Here is an 18,445-nt window from a genome sequence, read left to right on the forward strand (position 1 = left end):
AGAGAGGACATCACTAAACATCCCATGGACATTAAAAGGACAATCAAGAAATTCTGTGGACAACTCTATGCCCATAAATTTGATAACCCAGATGAAAGGGACCAATTCTTATTTTTTTAAATAAATAAATTTATTTATTTATTTATGTAATCTTTGGCTGCGTTGGGTGTTTGTTGCTGCGTGCGAGCTTTCTCTAGTTGCGGCAGGTGGGGGCTACTCTTCATTGTGGTGCACAGGCTTCTCATTGTGGTGGCTTCTCTTGTTGAGGAGCATGGGCTCTAGGTTCACGGGCTTCAGTAGTTGTGGCACGTGGGCTCAGTAGTTGTGGCTCATGGGCTCTAGAGCGCAGGCTCAGTAGTTGTGGCGCATGGGCTTAGTTGCTCCACGGCATGTGGGATCTTCCCAGACCAGGGCTCAAACCCGTGTCCCCTGCATTTGCAGGTGGATTCTTAACTACTGCGCCACCAGGGAAGCCCTGGGACCAATTCTTTGAAAGACACATTCTGCTAAAATTCACGCAAGAAGAAATACACAATCTGAATAGATCTATATCTGTTAAAGAAAGTGAATCAGTAATTAACAACCTTCCAAAATAGAAAGCACCAAGCTCAAATGAGTTAACTGGTGAATTCTACCAAATATTTAAGGAAGAAATTATACCAGTTCTTTACAATCTCTTTCAGAGGAGAGAAACAGAGGGAATACTTCCTAACTCATTCTGTGAGGTCAGGATCACCCCAATACCAAATCAGACAAAAACATTACAGGAAAAGAAAGCTACAGAATAATGTCTGTCATGAACATGGATGTACAAATCCTCAAAAAAAAAAATAAATAAAAGCAAGTCAAATTCAATAACGTACAGTTTTGCCACAGTATGCACCAGGGATTGGTTTCAGGACCCACTGCAGGTACCAAAATCTGTAGATGCTCAAGTCCCTTATATAAAATTCTGTAACATGTGCATATAACCTATGTGTATCTTTTTGTATACTTTAAATCATCTCTAGATTACTTATAATACCTAATACAATGTAAATACCGTGTAAATAGTCGTAAATACAATGCAAATTCTAAGTAAATAGTTGCTGGTGCACAGAAAATTCAAGTTTTGCTTTTTGGAACTATCTGGAAATTTTTTTCAAATATTTTTGATCCCACGGTTGTTTGAATCCATAGATATGGAACCCATGGATACAGAGGCCCAACTATATAAAAAATATTATATACCACCACCAAGTGGAATTTGTCCCAGGTATGCAAGACTGGTTCAACATTTGAAAATCAACTAATATAATCCATCACATCAAGAGGCTAAAAGAGAACAATCTAGTGATCATAACAATAGATGGAAAACTATACTCATTCATGATAAAATCCAATATTCATTCATGATAAAAACACTCAGTAAACTATGAATAGGGAGACATTCCCCAACTTGATAAAGAATATCTACCAAACAAATACAACAACAAAACTACAGCTAACATCATACTTCATGGTGAGAAACTTGATGCTTTCCCACTAAGATCAGACACAAGGTAAGGCTGTCCCTTCTCATCACTCCTTTTCAGCATCATACTGGAAGTTCTAGTGGATGCAACAAGATAAGAAAAAGAAATAAAAGATATACACATTGGGAAGGAAGAAATAAAACTGTGTTCACAGATGACATAATCATCTATGTAGCAAATCTGAGAGTATGAACAAAAAAACTCTTGGAACTAATAAGTTATTATATCAAGGTTGCAGGATCCAAGGTTAATATACAAAAGTCAGTCATTTTCCTATATACTATCAATGAACAAGTGAAATTTGAAATTAAGTTTCAAATGTACATACTACCATTTATATTAGTATCAAAAAATGAAATACTTGGGTATAATGTAACAAAATATGTGCAAGATCCCTATGAAGAAAACTACAAAATTCTGATGAACAAAATCAAAGAACTAAATAAATGGAGAGATATTCCATGTTCAGGGATAGGAAGACTCAATATTGTGATGATGTCAATTCTTCCCAACTTGATATTAGATTCAATGCAATGCCAATCAAAATCCCAGTAAGTTATTTTGTGGATATTGGCATACACATTCTAAAGTTTGTATGGAGATGCAAAAGACCCAGAATAGCCAACACAACATTGAAGGAGAGCAATGTTAGAGGACAGGCTCTACCTGACTTCAAGACTTACATAAAGCTACAATAATCAAGACAGTGTACTGGCAAAACAACAGACAAATAGATCAGTGGAACAGAATAGAAAGCCAAGAAATAGACCTATGTAAATATAGTCAACTGATCTTTGACAAAAGAACAAAGGCAATACAATGGCACAAAGATAGTCTTTTCAACTAATGATTTTGGGACAACTGAATATCCATATGCAAAAAATTGAATCCAAACATAGACCTAACACCCTTCACAAAAATTAACTAAAAATGGATCACAGACCTAAATGTAAAGTGCAAAACTACAAAACTCCTAAAAGATAACATGGAAGAAAATATAGGTGGCCTTGGGTATAGTAATAACTTTTTAGATACAAAACCAAAGGCATGGGACTTCCCTGGCAGTCCAGTGGTTAAGACGCCGCACTTCCACTGCAGGGGGCATGGGTTCAATCCCTGGTCAGGGAACTAAGGTCCTGCATGCCACACATGTGGCATGGCCAGGAAAAATAAAATAAAATTAAAAAAAAAAAAACACCAAAGGCACAACCTATGAAGGAAAGAATTGATAAATTGTACGTCACTAAAATTAAAAACTCCTCTGGGAAAGACAGTGTTAAGAGAATGAGAAGACAACCGCAGGCTGGGAAAGAATATTTATAAAAGACATCTGATAAAGGAGGGTTAACCAAAATGTGAAAGAACTCTTAAAACTCAACAATAAGAAAATACTTTGACTGAAAAATGAGCCAAAGACCTTAACAGACACCTCACGGAGATCTACAGTTGGCAAGTAAGCATATGAAAAGATGCTTCACACCGTAAGTCAGCAAGGAAATGTGATTAAAACAATGAGATAGGGCTTCCCTAGTGGCGCAGTGGTTGAGAGTCCGCCTGCCGATGCAGGGGACACGGGTTCGTGCCCTGGTCCGGGAAGATCCCACATGCCATGGAGCGGCTGGGTCCGTGAGCCATGGCCGTTGAGCCCGCGCGTCCGGAGCCTGTGCTCCGCAACGGGAGAGGCCACAACAGTGAGAGGCCCGCGTACAGCAAAAAACAAAAACAATGAGATATCACTGCACTCCTATTAGAATGGCCAAAATCCAGAATACTGACAGCTTTAAATGTTGACAAGGATGTGGAATTTACTGGTGGGAATGCAAAATGGTACAGACACTTTGGAAGTCAGTTTGGTGGTTTCTTACAGAACTAAAACATACTCTTACAATATAATCCAGCAATCACACTCCTTGGTATTTACCCACAAAAGCTGAAAACTCACACAGAAACCTGCACAGATGTTTACAGCAGCTTTATTCAAAATTGCCAAATCTGGAAGCAACCAAGATGCCTTTAGTAGGTGAATGGATAAATAAACTGTGGTATATCAAGACATTATTAGCATATTATTATTAGTAATAATATTAGTAATTAGTAATAATAGCATATTATTATTAGTAGCATATTATTCAGTGCTAAAAAGGAATGAGCTATCAAGCTATGAAAATGCAGGGAGGAATCTTAAATGTGTATTACTAGGTGGAAAGACAGTCAGAAAAGGCTATATACTGTGTGATCCAACTCTATGACATTCTGGAAAAGTCAAAACTACGTAGACAGTAAAAAGATCAGTGGTTGCCAGAAATTGCCGGTGGTGCGGGGAGAGGGATTAAAAAAAAAGTGATGTCATCTTAGATTATCACATACTCTATTAGCCCACTTACTGCTGCCATTTCCCAGTATTTGATTTATGCTGTATGGTAACAAGTAGGACTTCAATGCATTCTTATACAGTTTCTTAAACTGGTCTCGTTTAAGAATTTTTAACATTTTCATGTCCTCAGAACTTGAATGAGATATACAGCAACTATTGCAATAATTAACATTATAATATTATAAATATTGAGTGCTTACATAGAATTATATAGAATTCACTTAGTGAAAAGGATTCAGGTTTTATAATCAAAGATCTGAATCAGAATTTGAATTCTACTGTTTATTCATCATATGACTTTGGGCGAGTCACTTCTGGGCTATACTAATCACTCTTCTAATTTTTATGGAGATCAATTCTATGGGTGTTGCATTTTGTGAACTGCAGAGGGGTCTGGATAAGTAAGTTTCTGTTAATAGTACACATCTTCAGGACAGCTGTGTGCAGTGACAGTGAGGCAGCAATTTTCATGTGGTTGATCTGAGGCAAAACATCTGGTTAGAATCTTTTCTTGCTATTTAACAGTAAGCCTGCCTATATTGTGATGTTGGTGGGTCTGCTCTGAAACTGTGTAAGCAGTAGTTTCAAGTCCCATTGGCCTATAACAAATTGACCACATGCACCATTGCAACTTAGGGACGGGAACTACATCTTACTCACCTTTTCACAAAGTATATATTCAAAAACTTAATGAATAAAGTCAATTTTCTGGACACCAGAAATTTCTAGGCATTCCTTGGTTTTAGAACACTGTGGGTGTTTACAGGGAAATAAAAGGTCCTTGGACTTCCTCGTGCTCTGGTAAAAACCCCAAACCTCCCAACACTTTTTACATACCATGAGAATTAGATCTGTATCCACTTGTCGGGGTACTTGCTTTGATCTGAAGTGACAATACAATTTCTCTCATGTCCCTGAAAGAGCCAAATGGTTACAACACAAACTAGGTCCCTAGGTTAAGCCCCAGGGTATCAGGATGACCAATGGCAGTGCTGTCTCCTTTGGTATGAAGCCCAGACCTTGGAGACATCTCTAGGTCATAAAAACTGAGGTACATGGGGTTATCTGGCTCCTGGAGTTATTTTATTCACATAAGGAAAAAGGACTCAGAGATATTTCTAAGGAGACTATTTCAGGAAGGGAGGGGGCAGCTGCTTCCCTTATAAGCAGAGAAAAATCACTTTTTGTCATCACTCACCTATGGAGTATCCAGCTACTTGTGTAAGACACTTGACCTGGCTCTCATTGCAGTACCCTAGGGGGGCCAGTGTGCTTCTTATTTACTGTAACGTAATGAACACAAAATCTGCTTATGATCCAGAATACCTCATGTGCATATTTAGGATAAAATTAATAAAGATAAATATAAAAATCTTCAATGGTTTTGCCATGATTGTAAACTTATCTGCCAAGTTTTAACCAAGGCCACTGATGGTCAAGATGCCCCTTGAACTGTAGATGCCTCTCCTAATTCTTCCTCTTTAAACACACACACACACACACACACACACACACACACACACACACACACACATACACACACACACACACACATATATACAGTTACTCATTTTGTTTAGGGAAAAACTTATGAGTACGGGGCAGGGCATAAGCAGAAACTTACAGTGAGTAAGAAGTGAAAGGGTAGAGGGACTGAAGCATAGCCGGGACTTGGGGAGGGCCGGAAGTCCCCAGTCCCAGAGGGCACATTGTGACAGATTGAAGGGGACACAGGAACCAGAGGTCAGAAGTCTTGGAGGTGAGGCTTCCTTGGTAACTTATCTGCTGAAGTTCTAGGAGTTATCCTAAGTGGGGGTGGGGTGTTCCAGAGGTTGAGAGGAAAGCGGGTGTGTGTCCCTTCAGGTCCAGGGAGGCTCCTCCCCCGACAGCAGCAGGTCCACTCAGAGAGAGACTGTTTTGTCAGGAAGAGCCAGGACAGAAAGCAGCCTTTTATGGTAGGTCCACATCTCCAGCTTTACCTCCAAGGTGGGGATGTGACCAGGAGCTCCATTTCCAGGCCTTGGAGGAGGGATGATGATCCAGAAGCTTCAAAGCATCATTTCTGACTCCATCATCCAAAGGTGAGAACACCAGCAACAGAGTCCAGGGTAGGAGTCCGAGTCATTTTCTTGGTTCAATCATTCAATGGATTAAAAAAAAAAAAAAAAAAAACAGAAAAAACAAAACCCACCAAAAAGCAAGAAAATAAATATAAAACCAACCCCAAAGCTGGCAGGCATCACTTCGATGACTCCAGTTTAAGAGGGGAAGTCTCCATTGTTAAAAGAGCCTTCACTCTCCCATTCTCCTCAGAGATAATTCTTAGTGGGGATACTCAGAGGGTCCCAAAGAGGTACCAGGTGAGGCAGAGGCAGAGCAAAGTACCATGTAAGGGCTGGAGCCCTGGATCCCTCAGAGCTGCACTTAGAGCACATCAGCCTCCCTTTATTCAGCCAGAGGCTGAGGCAGCCCATCCTAGGTGCTTGTCAGTGTTGGGGATGATGCTGCGGGCTGTCCAGCAGATGCGGATTAGAGTCAGGACTGGGAAGAAAAAGATAATCCCAGAGCTGAGTGCCAGGAGGACCGTGGGCTCCTTGTCTTCTACAGAGGTGTTATACCCGGCCCCAGTAATGTAGACAAGCAGGTTCAGCAGAGCTACAAGGAAGATGGTGATGCAGAGGGAGGTGGGCAGCCTTGTACTGCCTCTGACTCCTGCTCTGGACCACACAGGACATCCACAGCCCCTCTCACACCAGTCGGGTTGGCAATGATCCTGTTGCTGAGGCAGGTGGCCACTTCCTACAGGGGCAGGGTCCAGGCATTCACCCAGCTGAGCAACATTAGGACGATTGATGCCAGGGTTTGCCAATCAGCTGAGGCTATGGTGAGGAGATCGAAGAGCCTCCAGTGGATGGGGATGGGGGTAGAAGTGGGGATCACTAGACTGCCACACAGTCAGTGAGGAGGGGCAGAGACCTCAGCTCCAACCCAGACTCATGGGAGGGAAGACACTCCAGACTGGGGGTGCTAAATTTGCAGAAGGCCCTGGGGTTATGGTGAGGAAACTGCTCGCTGCCTTTGGGAACTGTAGTGGCTAAGGGAGCAGGTCCTAGAGCCAAGTGGGCTTGAATATCCACTCTGCCACTTAACTAGTGCTGTGACCTTGGGCAATTCACCTCACCTTCCTGGATTTTAGTGTCCTACTCTGACAATTAGAGATAATAAGACTGCATTTTAACATGTAACTACATCCTAAGGTGTGGATTAAATGGAGCATGGTGAGCCCTAAATAAGTGTTGGGCATTCCTGTTATTATTACATCTCTGGGGTCCCTAAGAGAGGTGGAATTATCTATGTGATAAGATGCTTTATGGTTGATTCTCCCTCTGCCATTCTGCATCCTGCCCCTCCCAACTCTGCCAACACACACATACACACACATCTGGACTAGAGCCCTGGGAGGGCAGGACCAGGGTCGATGTCTCTCTGGCTTGTATGGAGGTGTATTTGTTGACTCATGACTCCTTTTAATTGTATAGAGAATTCTGCACACTATTAGTCCATTGGTATATTCAGCAATGAATTATTGCTATCAAAGCATTACCATCTTAATTGCAAAAGATATTGTGTAGCACTCTTGCAATCAGGGAGTCTCAGGGCTAGAAGGTACCTCAGAGATGACAGCCTCCTCCTGCCTCATTGATGAGGAAACATGTTCATGGAAGTTTAAGTGATTTTTTACCTGTCACTGCAAATTGTTTATTAAACACAAAGCCATGGACAGTAAAAAACATCCTTATTTTTTAAGTTTTTGGTGGGAATAGGATGGAGGCATTGAAGGTATAGGGACAGACGGAGACAGCAGAGCCACTGTGACTGAACTGAGGGTTGAGCTACACTTTCTTTGCCCTCAAAGAGCTACTTGGGGGAAGATTCTATAACATCTTGAATGGGAAATACAGGTCTATAGTGATGGGCATACAGCTTACTCCTGATAAGAGACTTTTCAAAAGATGCAGGGATATTCAGGGTGGCTGAATTTCCCATTAAAAGTTGGAAGTGTTAGAGGACAAAGGCAAAATGTCAAATAGCAATTTATTGTCCTTGGTTCAAGATATTCCCAATTATTGGACATACCAATAAAGATGTGCTCCCTGGGTAGTTTAGTTTCAACAGCCAATCATATCCCCATGCTCCTTTATTTAAGTGATGTGAACATATCAATATATTTTGTAGTGTTCAATATTTCCTTTAGGTTGGCTTATATAGTCAATAGGATATTTTCTATCAAGGTTATGAATTGAGGGGACGAGAGGAGTGTTACACAGTTTGGATACATCAGAGGGATAGAGTGGAATGGACTTAGGCATATTCAGTTAGCAGCAGGAGTTCCAAAGAAGTTATGGGACTGAAGATAGGGCAGAAATGCAGGACAGATTAAGTCTCATAAGGAGAACAATTTGAGCAGGAGTGCTTAGTGCCCTTAATGCAGGAAAAATGGAAATAGTAAAGATCTCAAAACTGAACTTGGAGGATGACAACTGGTCCTAAGGCAATAGAAGAGGACAGCAAGATAAATGCAAAGGAGGCCAAAGGAGCAGAGAGTAAGGTGAATAAGCAAAGAGTGGTGTTATCACAGCCGATGCTAGATAAATTGCTTAAGAGGAAATGGTGGGAAAGTTGAGGGTAGTAAAACTCCAGGAGGAAAGAATGAACTCATAAGGAGACTTAGCAAATGAAGAATCTGAGTAGTTCTGGAGACAAGCTAAAGATAGCCGGACAGGGTTGCAAAGATTTGGTCCTGCAACATAGAAATAGCAGAAGTAGAATTTTTATATAATTTTTTGATTTTTTTGTATTTTCATTTTGAAATCTTTCGACCTATGGAAACTTGGCAAGAAGAGTACATCGAGTATACATATATTCTTTACCTAGATTTGCCTCTATCTACCTATCACATACACACTTTTTTTTCCCTCCTGAACTGCTTAATATTATCTGTGAATTTTAAATGTTTTACATCACACTTCACGCCTAAATATTTCATCATCTATTTCCCAAGAACAAGGGCATGGCTACATGACTACAATTCACTTACCACTTTCAGGAAATGTAACACTGATATAATCCTATATCTAAAATTTGTGTATATTCAAATTTCCCCGGGTGTCCCAAAAATGTCCTTTATAGTCTTTTTTCCAATTCAGGATTCAACCAAGGAGCACACATTGCATTTATTTGTCTCTTTTAGTCTCCTTTAATCTGTAGTAGTTCCCTAGCTTATTTTCTTTAAAAGGCTGCTATTTTTGAGTCCTGGGTTCGGTTGTTCTGCAGAATCTCTCTCAATGTGGACTTGCCTGTTTTCTCATGATTGGATTTAGGTTAAACGATTTCTTGTAGGAGTACCACATAAGTGGCACTGTAGACAATAAGCTTTTCAGTAAGTCATAATGCACTGAAGTCCTATAAGCCTGCTGTGATTCTGCTTTGCATCTTGAATATGTTTTATAAAGAATGAATGGGATGGTTACTCAGTGAACTGGGGATGTGCTGACAGTTGAGCTATACCTCCATGACATAAATTGGATTCATCTCAAAATTCTACCTTACTCTGTACTACATGTAGTTCAGTAATCAGAGGGCTGGTTTCTGTTACTGATAATCATTTCTTTTCATTCTAGAGCTTATAGTTTGCACTTTTTCTTTCTTGAAGGAATAGATTTGAAAAACAGATACGTGTGGCAATATACATGTCAAATGTTAACCTCATGTTAGATTTATTCTTGCTGTAATTCATCCTCCAAGTGAAATTGAAATCCTTTTGCTGTTCAAGGGGATACATTTTAGGTAGGGTGGCTAAATTTACCAACTAGTTTGCTTAACTTTTATACAAAAATTTATATTTCTATGAAGGGCTTTATCATACATAATTGTATTTAATGTTCTTAATAACCTCATGAGGTTGTGAGATGACTGAAGCCTCAGAGAGACTAGGGTAGTCCGAGATCCAGGTTACACTCACTGTCCTTTGCTTGTTGAGACTGGTTTGCAGCCACACATACACTACCTTCCCGTCTGCCTGAGAAAGGTGGTTGTTTCAGAATTGGTCACTAGAAAGATCAGGTTACCAGAGATCAGATTAATTGAGATCTTGGAACCCACAACGCTTTTTGTAGAACTAGGGACAGTCTTAAAACAAAAATCTCACTTTTATTTGTTGTTCTAATTGCATGTTACCTAAGACATTCATTTGCTCATTGAGTTCTCACTTTCATTTGGAACTGACTTTGCTAGATACCGGATGAAACGCTGGCTATGATACCTGTTAGATCATATGAATATGAATATTTGCATGCCCTTAGATTCAGGCCTGTTTCCAGAAGGATTTAAAGTAGCTTATAGAGATACATGTGATTTAACAACAAAAGGAGGTAAATGCAAAAATGCCAAGTGGGGTGAAAGAAAGATAATGCCAACATTGAGATTCATAATACAACGCAAAGCATAAGCTGTGTGATTTTAAGAGTTGACAATACCAAGTGTCAGCATGTTCCTACGTCAAGCAGAAAGGGGAAAGTGAAAATTAAAGATAGACGAGGTGGAGGGGATGATTGCTGGACCAGGTCCCAAGCAGACCAGAAAAAAATGGGATAAAAACCATGAGGGTGGGAATAAGAAACTCAAAGACGTACTCCTACACAAGGATGAAACAGCATCCTTGTGAAGTCAGTGTGGAACAGAAAGCCAACCTCGTCCTATCCTGGTGCTGAGGGACGTGGGAAGTGGAGAATGCCTCAAATATCCTGTGAAGCGCTATATCCTAAGACTGGGACATTCAATGTTCTTATGCTACTCTACCTCCTGACTAAAATCCATGGGCTGTGCTGCACATGTTGCAGAATATCTAACTCCTCAGTGGTTTCTGGGAGTACTTTGAGCCTGGGAAACAGATTTGATTAAATAGGGCATCTTTGGCTCTTTATTTCACCTTGACTTTGAATTTAAGTAAAAACCTGTATGTGTAAACCTATTTCCTCTTACCTTCTTTATGGTTTCATTCAACAAATGTGAGTGCCTCTTGTGTGTCACACAGCCTGCTTGTTCTTTCATTCCATTTTTTTTTTTTTTTTGGCTTTTGTTTGTATTTTCTGGGGAAGGTGCTGATGAGGAGCTCTGTTTCTAATCTGTTCTCTTGGGTAAAGTCTGCAGATTTAGACCAAGGGCATCTCGAGAATAAGTAGGTGCAGATCTCTTATTCAGAGATGAAATCTTTTTTTTCTTTATAATGATTTATTTTTAGCAGCGTTGGGTCTTCACTGCTGGGCGCAGGCTTTCTCTAGTTGTGGTGAGTGGGGTCTACTCTTCGTTGCAGTGGGCGGGCTTCTCATTGTGGTGGCTTCTCTTGTTGCAGAGCATGGGCTCTAGCTGTGTGGGCTTCAGTAGTTGTGGTGCACGGGCTCAGTAGCTGTGGCTTGCGGGCTCTAGAGCACAGGCTCAGTAGTTGTGGCACACGGGCTTAGTTGCTCCGCAGCATGTGGGATCTTCCCGGACCAGGGCTCGAACCCGTGTCCCCTGCATTGGCAGGTGGATTCTTAACCACTGCACCACCAGGGAAGTCCCTGGAAATGAAATCTTGTTAAACTATTGTTTCCTCTTCTCTCCAGCACCAGTGGAAGTTGTGAAGTAGCAAAGCCCCACATATATTTTTTGAGTAGGGCTAATAGAATTCTGGGCATTTTGGAAAATCACAATTTGAGAGTCAAGAATGGGCTTTGGAGGACCATCTAAGGAAACATAGCCCTATTATTTTAGAGATAAAAAAAATTAAGGCCTCAAATAAACTTAATACAAGCACAAACCTAGCAAGAGGCAGAGCTGGAATTAGTGGTCTTCTGGCTCCTAGACCAGCAGTCTTTCTGGTATGGAACACTGCTCACCAAATAAAGCTGGGCTAAGGGACTCAAATTTTACAACTGCAGACAAGCATTTCTGAGGGAACAAGAAGTTTAAATTTGCCTTTCTACGTGGTCTAGAATATAACATCAATATTTGCATTTAAAGTGCTTGTTTTCAGAGCACTTATATTCATCCTTCCGTTAAAATAGGCAACCATTTAACAAGGATTATCAGAACTCAACAAAACAATGGGAGGAACTGGTGTGCGTGCTTTCATGTCTGGTTTTTTCTTTTGTGAACTAAGTGCTCTGATCTCCAGAGGAGTTTCCAAGCCAGAGATATGTCATGCCTGAAGATGGGAAACTAAGATAGATGTATCTTTACATGTTTACATACAGGTACCACAAATTAGTACTTGCAAGACCAGATCCTTGGTGTTTTGGGGCATGAGGTGGGAGTGGGGCTATAATACACCAGTCTGGCATCTTGGTTTTGTGGTCAGAGTATCGGAGCTAGAAGAGATCATTCTGTCTAATTATGCAGCTTAGATGAACTGTAACTCAGATTGTGGTTTTGCTCATGCTTTTAGAAAAACAAAAGTAATTTGAACAATGTAATCATTGCATCTGCATCTCTCTGGTGGCTTGTATTCCATTCACATTCCCCCCTGCATGGTATACTACCAAGTCCCAGTTACTTCCATTTCTATTTCTCTTTAATCTCAATGATAAATAATCTTCCTGGGATCATATATCCTTCCTGGGGCCCTATCATTTCATTTAGGATTGTGTGGTGATACAGAACCTTCACTCTGATGTTGTAAGATAATTTTGCCATTTTCACGGCTATCAAGAAGCACACAAGAAGCTGACGGAGGAAAGCGCAATTTCCAGTAGTTCAGATAAAGCAGCCTCACGGAAAAATCAGTGCCATTTACAAGACTTCAACAACTTTAACCAAATGGTTATGTTTAACCTAATAGATTTCTTTTAAAGGCTCCATTATAGTCATAGTACAAAGACCTGAAATTATTTAAGACACATTATACATATTACAACATATTCTATATTTCTATACTAAGTGCTAGTCTGTGATAAGGGAAAAAAACCAGAGGAATTGCTTCAGCACATTAACAATGAGCCTATTCTAATTAATTAATATGCAGCCATTTAATTAGCCTAGATTTTTCATTAAAATTCTGCATATAATCAAGTGCACAATCTCATACAATATCCAAATTTCATGCACTTTTCCTATTTTGGAACATAACAGTACTAGTCAGACAGTCAAAACCATTAACATAGGGAGGGAGCACTTCATTTTACAGATGAGGGGGCTGAAGCTCAGGCAGATTATAGGACTTTAGCCAGGTCACAGAGCTAGCTAGCTCTTGTCTGCAGCTGAGACCAGCTCTAAACCTGGGCTGTTCATTTTTAAAAATTTTTTTCTTTTTAATCACAATTCCTCCCCAGTTATAGATGCCTTCGTAATGCTAACTAGTTGTTTTAAGTGTCTGGGAGACAATGTGCTATTCTATAAAGAGCACAGGACTTCGTATTTGATGGGAGAGGGAGGGGCTCCTGTCTTAGCCCCACTTCTTGAGAACCCAGTGACTTAGATACCAATTACTCGCTCTCTATGGATCCAGTTTTCCTCATTTGTCAAACTGGGGTAAATATCTGACATAGATACGCAGACATGGTAGGTGGTTAACATGTGGTCCACCTGCAGTAAGGCTGAGATTGTCTGCGTCCAGAAGTACAGGCTGCACTTGTGAGAGCAAGTAGTGAGTCTGTGCCTTGACAGGTAAATCAGATAAACAAGGGAGGCTAGAAGGTGAATAATCTTTATGGGTTTGCTTACTATGATGGGACCAGTTTTCTGTGGGAAAGAAGCTGAGGGATGGCAGTACAGATCTGCTGGACATAAGTTCAGATTTGAAGGAACAGAGTGGCTATTACCCTTTTATCTGTATAGTTGTCTTTGGAAAAATTTTTATATTTTTAGTATTGGAGAAAAAATTAGAATAATAACAAGGTTGTCATGTTTTAGTGTGAGAGATCAACTCCTTAGAAAAACCCACACTTATAAAGTAATGATTCAGATTATGGAATAATCATTTTAAAAAGCTCCAAATTTAAGTAATTTGATTTGAAAGTATGAAACCTTGCATACATAACTGCAAAAAATAAACTTGCAGGTACCATGTCAGTGTCTGAACGTGGCAAAATGATTAATTTATGTCAGCCCCACTCCCCAGTCTGAGAACACTGGTCACCTGGCTGTCCTTGCCCCAGCTGGTTAGGGCAGAGGTTCCACGTCAGGAGATACAAAGACCAGAGGTTATTTTCTCCACTGTTTGTGAAGCAGAGGGGTGTCTCTGACACTCTGAGAGGGTCCACTGTGCCTTATCCCCCCTACCCCCCCTTTTTGGAGCAGTGGGTGAGAGATTTTGCCCAGGGGCGAGACAGTCCATAAGAATAGAGAGTTCTGACGTTATCTGAAATAGAGTGAAGTTCAAGCCTAAGGTATTCTTGAAAACAATGGAGATTTTGGTGGTAAGCAATTAAGGGGAAGCTAGTAGCTCCATGAGAGCAACAAGCTAATCCATATGCCAGCTAATTTACCAAAAAGAACCAGGAAAAGAGACAGCTAAAGAGTCCTCCCAGGAACCTCAAACACTGGCCTCAAAAACTAACCCTGCAAAGGGACCAAAATTTAATGGATCAGACTGTGGAACAATTTATATCCCACATAATGTAAATAATGTAAAATGGTGAAGCTGATTTGTAAAACAGTTCTGTGATTCTTCAAAAAGTTAACCATAGAGTTACCAAGGGACTCAGTAGTTCTGCTCCTAGGTATATAAACAGGTGAAATGAAAATAATAAAAAGAAATGAAGTACTGATACATGCTGCAGAATGAATGCTAAGTGAAAAGAAACCAGTCACAAAGCCCACATATTATATGATTCTATTTTTATGCAATATGCAGACTAGGCAAATTTATAGAGACAGACATATTAGTGGTTGCGTGTGGGGTGGGGCAGACTGGGAGTAATGGGGAGTGACTGGCAATGGGTTGAGTTGTGGGGTGATGAAAATGTTCTAAAATTGACTGTGGTGATGGTGTGCAACTCTGAATATACTAAAAACTGCTGACCTGTATACTTTAAATGGGTGAACTGCATAGTTTGTGAGTTATCTATATCTCAATCTAGCTATTTAAATGAAATGTATAGATCTTACTTGGATACTGACTCAGACATACTTAAAAAGCCACTTACAGCAATTTTGTGAACATTCCCTGAGATGTGCTTTTGTGATGTGTACACTTGTTTTTGCATTAACTTTTTAAATATAAATTTTATGGAAGTGTATCATGGAACTGGAAAACTCTAAATGCTAAGTGGTTAAAATGTAGAAATTTCACTACTTTAAGGTAATACAGGAGTCTTGCATTCTTTTCTACTAGCAATGGGACTGTGCTTAAAAAGTAGTTGTTATTTGACTCAGTATAAACAGGCATAACACTGACAGAGTAATACCAGCTCTTCTTATCTGCCAAGGCTGTCATGAAAATTGTATTTACAAGTATAGTAGACAAGACCTTACCCGAAAGATATGTGACCAGATGATGTGAATGTAGAGTTTTTCAGATTTCAGGCAGCTCATATTATATAAAATCCTCAGTGGGGTCTGTGAAATACCACCATAATCAAATCATTTCTCTAAATTTCTCTATGAGAAGAGAAATACTCTAAGAGGGATTAAACAAGACTACAGAGAACCTCATATCAGTTCAGGTCATATTTGGCCACCAAATGAATTTTGAACTTCTTAACATCATCAACAAAACCTTTTGACTTTTTGTATCTATCTATCTCCGAATTGCAGACAGGGGGACTTATGCTGTACAAATTCAAGTCCCAGCTCTGCTATAGCACCTGTGAAGAAAATATCTAGCTACTCTATAGGGCTGATAAGTGAAAAGAGATGATGTATATAGCAACTAAAACATGATGCAAATATAGCTTAATATTACCAGTCATTTAAAAAGTAGAGCCTGTTAATATTTAACATTTTATGAACAAATAACATTAAAATAGAATTCTGGAATAGCAACATACAACAAAAACAAACAAAAAAAACCCCACAAAACCCCACAAAAAAACACAAAGTGTAAAACCCTCTCCCTATTCTCCAAGGCTTAAAGAGCAGTCATCCAGCTGTAGTCTACTTTCCTAAATTTTCTCAGTTCCTTTTCTTCAGATTTTGACAACTGATGTATAATGTCTTTTCCCAAATCTGTGTTATTTGTATCCTGGACCTCTTCAGTGAAGTTATTTTCTTCATCTGAATCAACACTTTCTTTTTCTTCTTCCATACTGACATCATCAGGAATTTCTTCAGCACTTTAACAATAACAGAATAAAATACAATTACTATTAAAAAATATTTCTAAACAATAACTTTCCAATTTAAGGTATCTATGAAAAAACAATCATGAACAAAATAAATGAAAATTCTTGTTACTGAATACACTTTAAAAATTATGGATTATTATAAAACAACAGGTAAATTTATAAAACATGAAATTTTGAAACCCTTAAAACATTACCACGAAAGATCTCTGATATTTAGTTTCAATGAATTTTATTTATTTGACTTAGTAATCCTATATCCTTTAACTATAGGTCAAAGCTGAAATAAAGAGAAACACAGGGAAAGAATATTCTAATCAAGGATAACACAAACCATCCTGTTTCTCAAAACAGTATCTAAACATATCTTATGAACTGCCTTACCTCTTAGTCTCCTTAGACAGCAGCAATGAATTTACAAACATGGAGCACAGGAAAGAAGCAGATGGCAGTACATGGGCTGGAGTGTGAAGAAGCTACAGTAAAACAGAAAAACAGGGTTTCATTTAAAAAGATGAAATGCCAAGGCTTTCATCAACAGTAGGCTCTCCCCACAGAAAAACCAAACCGAAGAACTCCCTACTTTTGGGGCTCCCTGGTGGTGCAGTGGTTAAGAATCTGCCTGCCAATGCAGGGGGACATGGGTTTGAGCCCTGGTCTGGGAAGATCCCACATGCCACAGAGCAACTAAACCCAGGCACCACAACTACTGAGCCTGCGTGCCACAACTACTGAAGCCCGTGCACCTAGAGTCTGTGCTCTGAAACAAGAGAAGCCACCTCAATGAGAAGCCTGCACACTGCAACGAAGAGTGGCCCCCGCTCGCCGCAACTAGAGAAAGCACGCACGCAACAACAAAGACCCAAACGCAGCCGATAAATAAATAAAATTAATAATTAAAAAAATAGATTAAAAAAAGAACTCCCTACTTTTATGCAAATAAACCCATGTCAGGCTACAATAATCAGAAATTGTAAGTTTTAGGCCATTTAATTCGGGAATTAAAGTTGCACAGTATATACACTGGTTCAACGTGCTGGAGTAGAAAGATGTGTGCTCACTCCCTCTTGTGAGAACACCGGAATCACAACTAACTGCTGAACAGTCATCGACAGGGAGACACTGGAACTCACCAAAAAAGATATCCCACATCCAAAGACAAAGGAGAAGCTGCAATGAGATGGTAGGAAGGGCGCAATCAAAATCAAATCAAATCCAGTAACTGCTGGGTGGATGACTACAAACTGGAGAACACTTATACCACAGAAGTCCACCCACTGCAAAAGGTTCTGAGCCCCATGTCAGGCTTCCCAACCTGGGGGTCCAGCAACAGGAGGAGGAATTCCTAGAAAATCAGACTTTGAAGGCTAGTGGGATTTGATTGCAGAACTTCCACAGAACTGGGGGAACAGAGACTCCACTCTTGGAGGGCACACACAAAGTAGTGTGTGCATCAGGACCCAGGGGAAGGACCAGTGGTTAGTCTCCTAACCCACTGGAGACTGAACCAGGCCTATCTGCTAGTGTTGGAGGGTCTCCTACAGAGGTGGGGGGTGGCTGTGGCTCACCGTGGGGACAAGGACACTGGCAGCAGAAGTTCTGGGAAGTACTCCTTGGTGTGAGCCCTCCCAGAGCCTGCCATTAGCCCCACCAAAGAGCCCGGTATGCTCCAGTGCTGGGTCGCCTCAGGCCAAACAACCAACAAGCAAATTAAAGTTTTACCAAGCTCTGCCCACCATAGCAACACCCAGCTCCACCCACCATCATTCCCTCCCAGCAGGAAGCTTGCACAAGCCTCTTAGATAGCCTCATCCACCAGAGGGCAGACAGCAGAAGCAAGAACTACAATTCTGCAGCCTGTGAAACAAAAACCACATTCATAGAAAGACAGACAAAATTAAAAGACACAGGACTTTGTACCAGATGAAGGAACAAAACTCCAGAAAAACTAAATGAAGTGGAGATAGGCAACCTTCCAGAAAAAGAATTCAGAATAATGACAGTGAATATAATTAATGATAGTGAATATGATCCAGGACCTCAGAAAAAGAATACAGGCAAAGATCGAGAAGATGCAAGAAATGTTTAGCAAAGACCTAGAAAAACTAAAGAGCAAACACCTAGAAGAATTAAAGAACAAACAAACAGAGATGAACAATACAATAACTGAAATGAAAACTACACTAGAAGGAATCGATAGCAGAATAACTGAGGCAGAAGAACGGATAAGTGACCTG

The 18,445-nt window shown here is 40.2% G+C and overlaps 1 protein-coding gene across 1 annotated transcript in view; it reads right to left on the reverse strand.

The window, feature by feature from the left end:
- Positions 1-12,675: 12,675 nt before the first annotated feature.
- WDR75 (WD repeat domain 75) overlaps positions 12,676-18,445 on the reverse strand; it is a 44,525-nt gene continuing 38,755 nt past the window's right edge. Inside the window, exons 20-21 of the mRNA XM_060016452.2 lie at positions 16,593-16,684; positions 12,676-16,199 (exon numbers count right to left, since the gene is read on the reverse strand). Of these exons, the coding sequence (XP_059872435.1) occupies positions 15,995-16,199; positions 16,593-16,684 (297 nt within the window). The 3' untranslated portion in view covers positions 12,676-15,994. The remainder of the gene's footprint in view (positions 16,200-16,592; positions 16,685-18,445) is intronic.

The sequence above is a fragment of the Delphinus delphis genome, chromosome 7 (assembly GCF_949987515.2).
Source record: "Delphinus delphis chromosome 7, mDelDel1.2, whole genome shotgun sequence".
Taxonomy (NCBI): domain Eukaryota; kingdom Metazoa; phylum Chordata; class Mammalia; order Artiodactyla; family Delphinidae; genus Delphinus; species Delphinus delphis.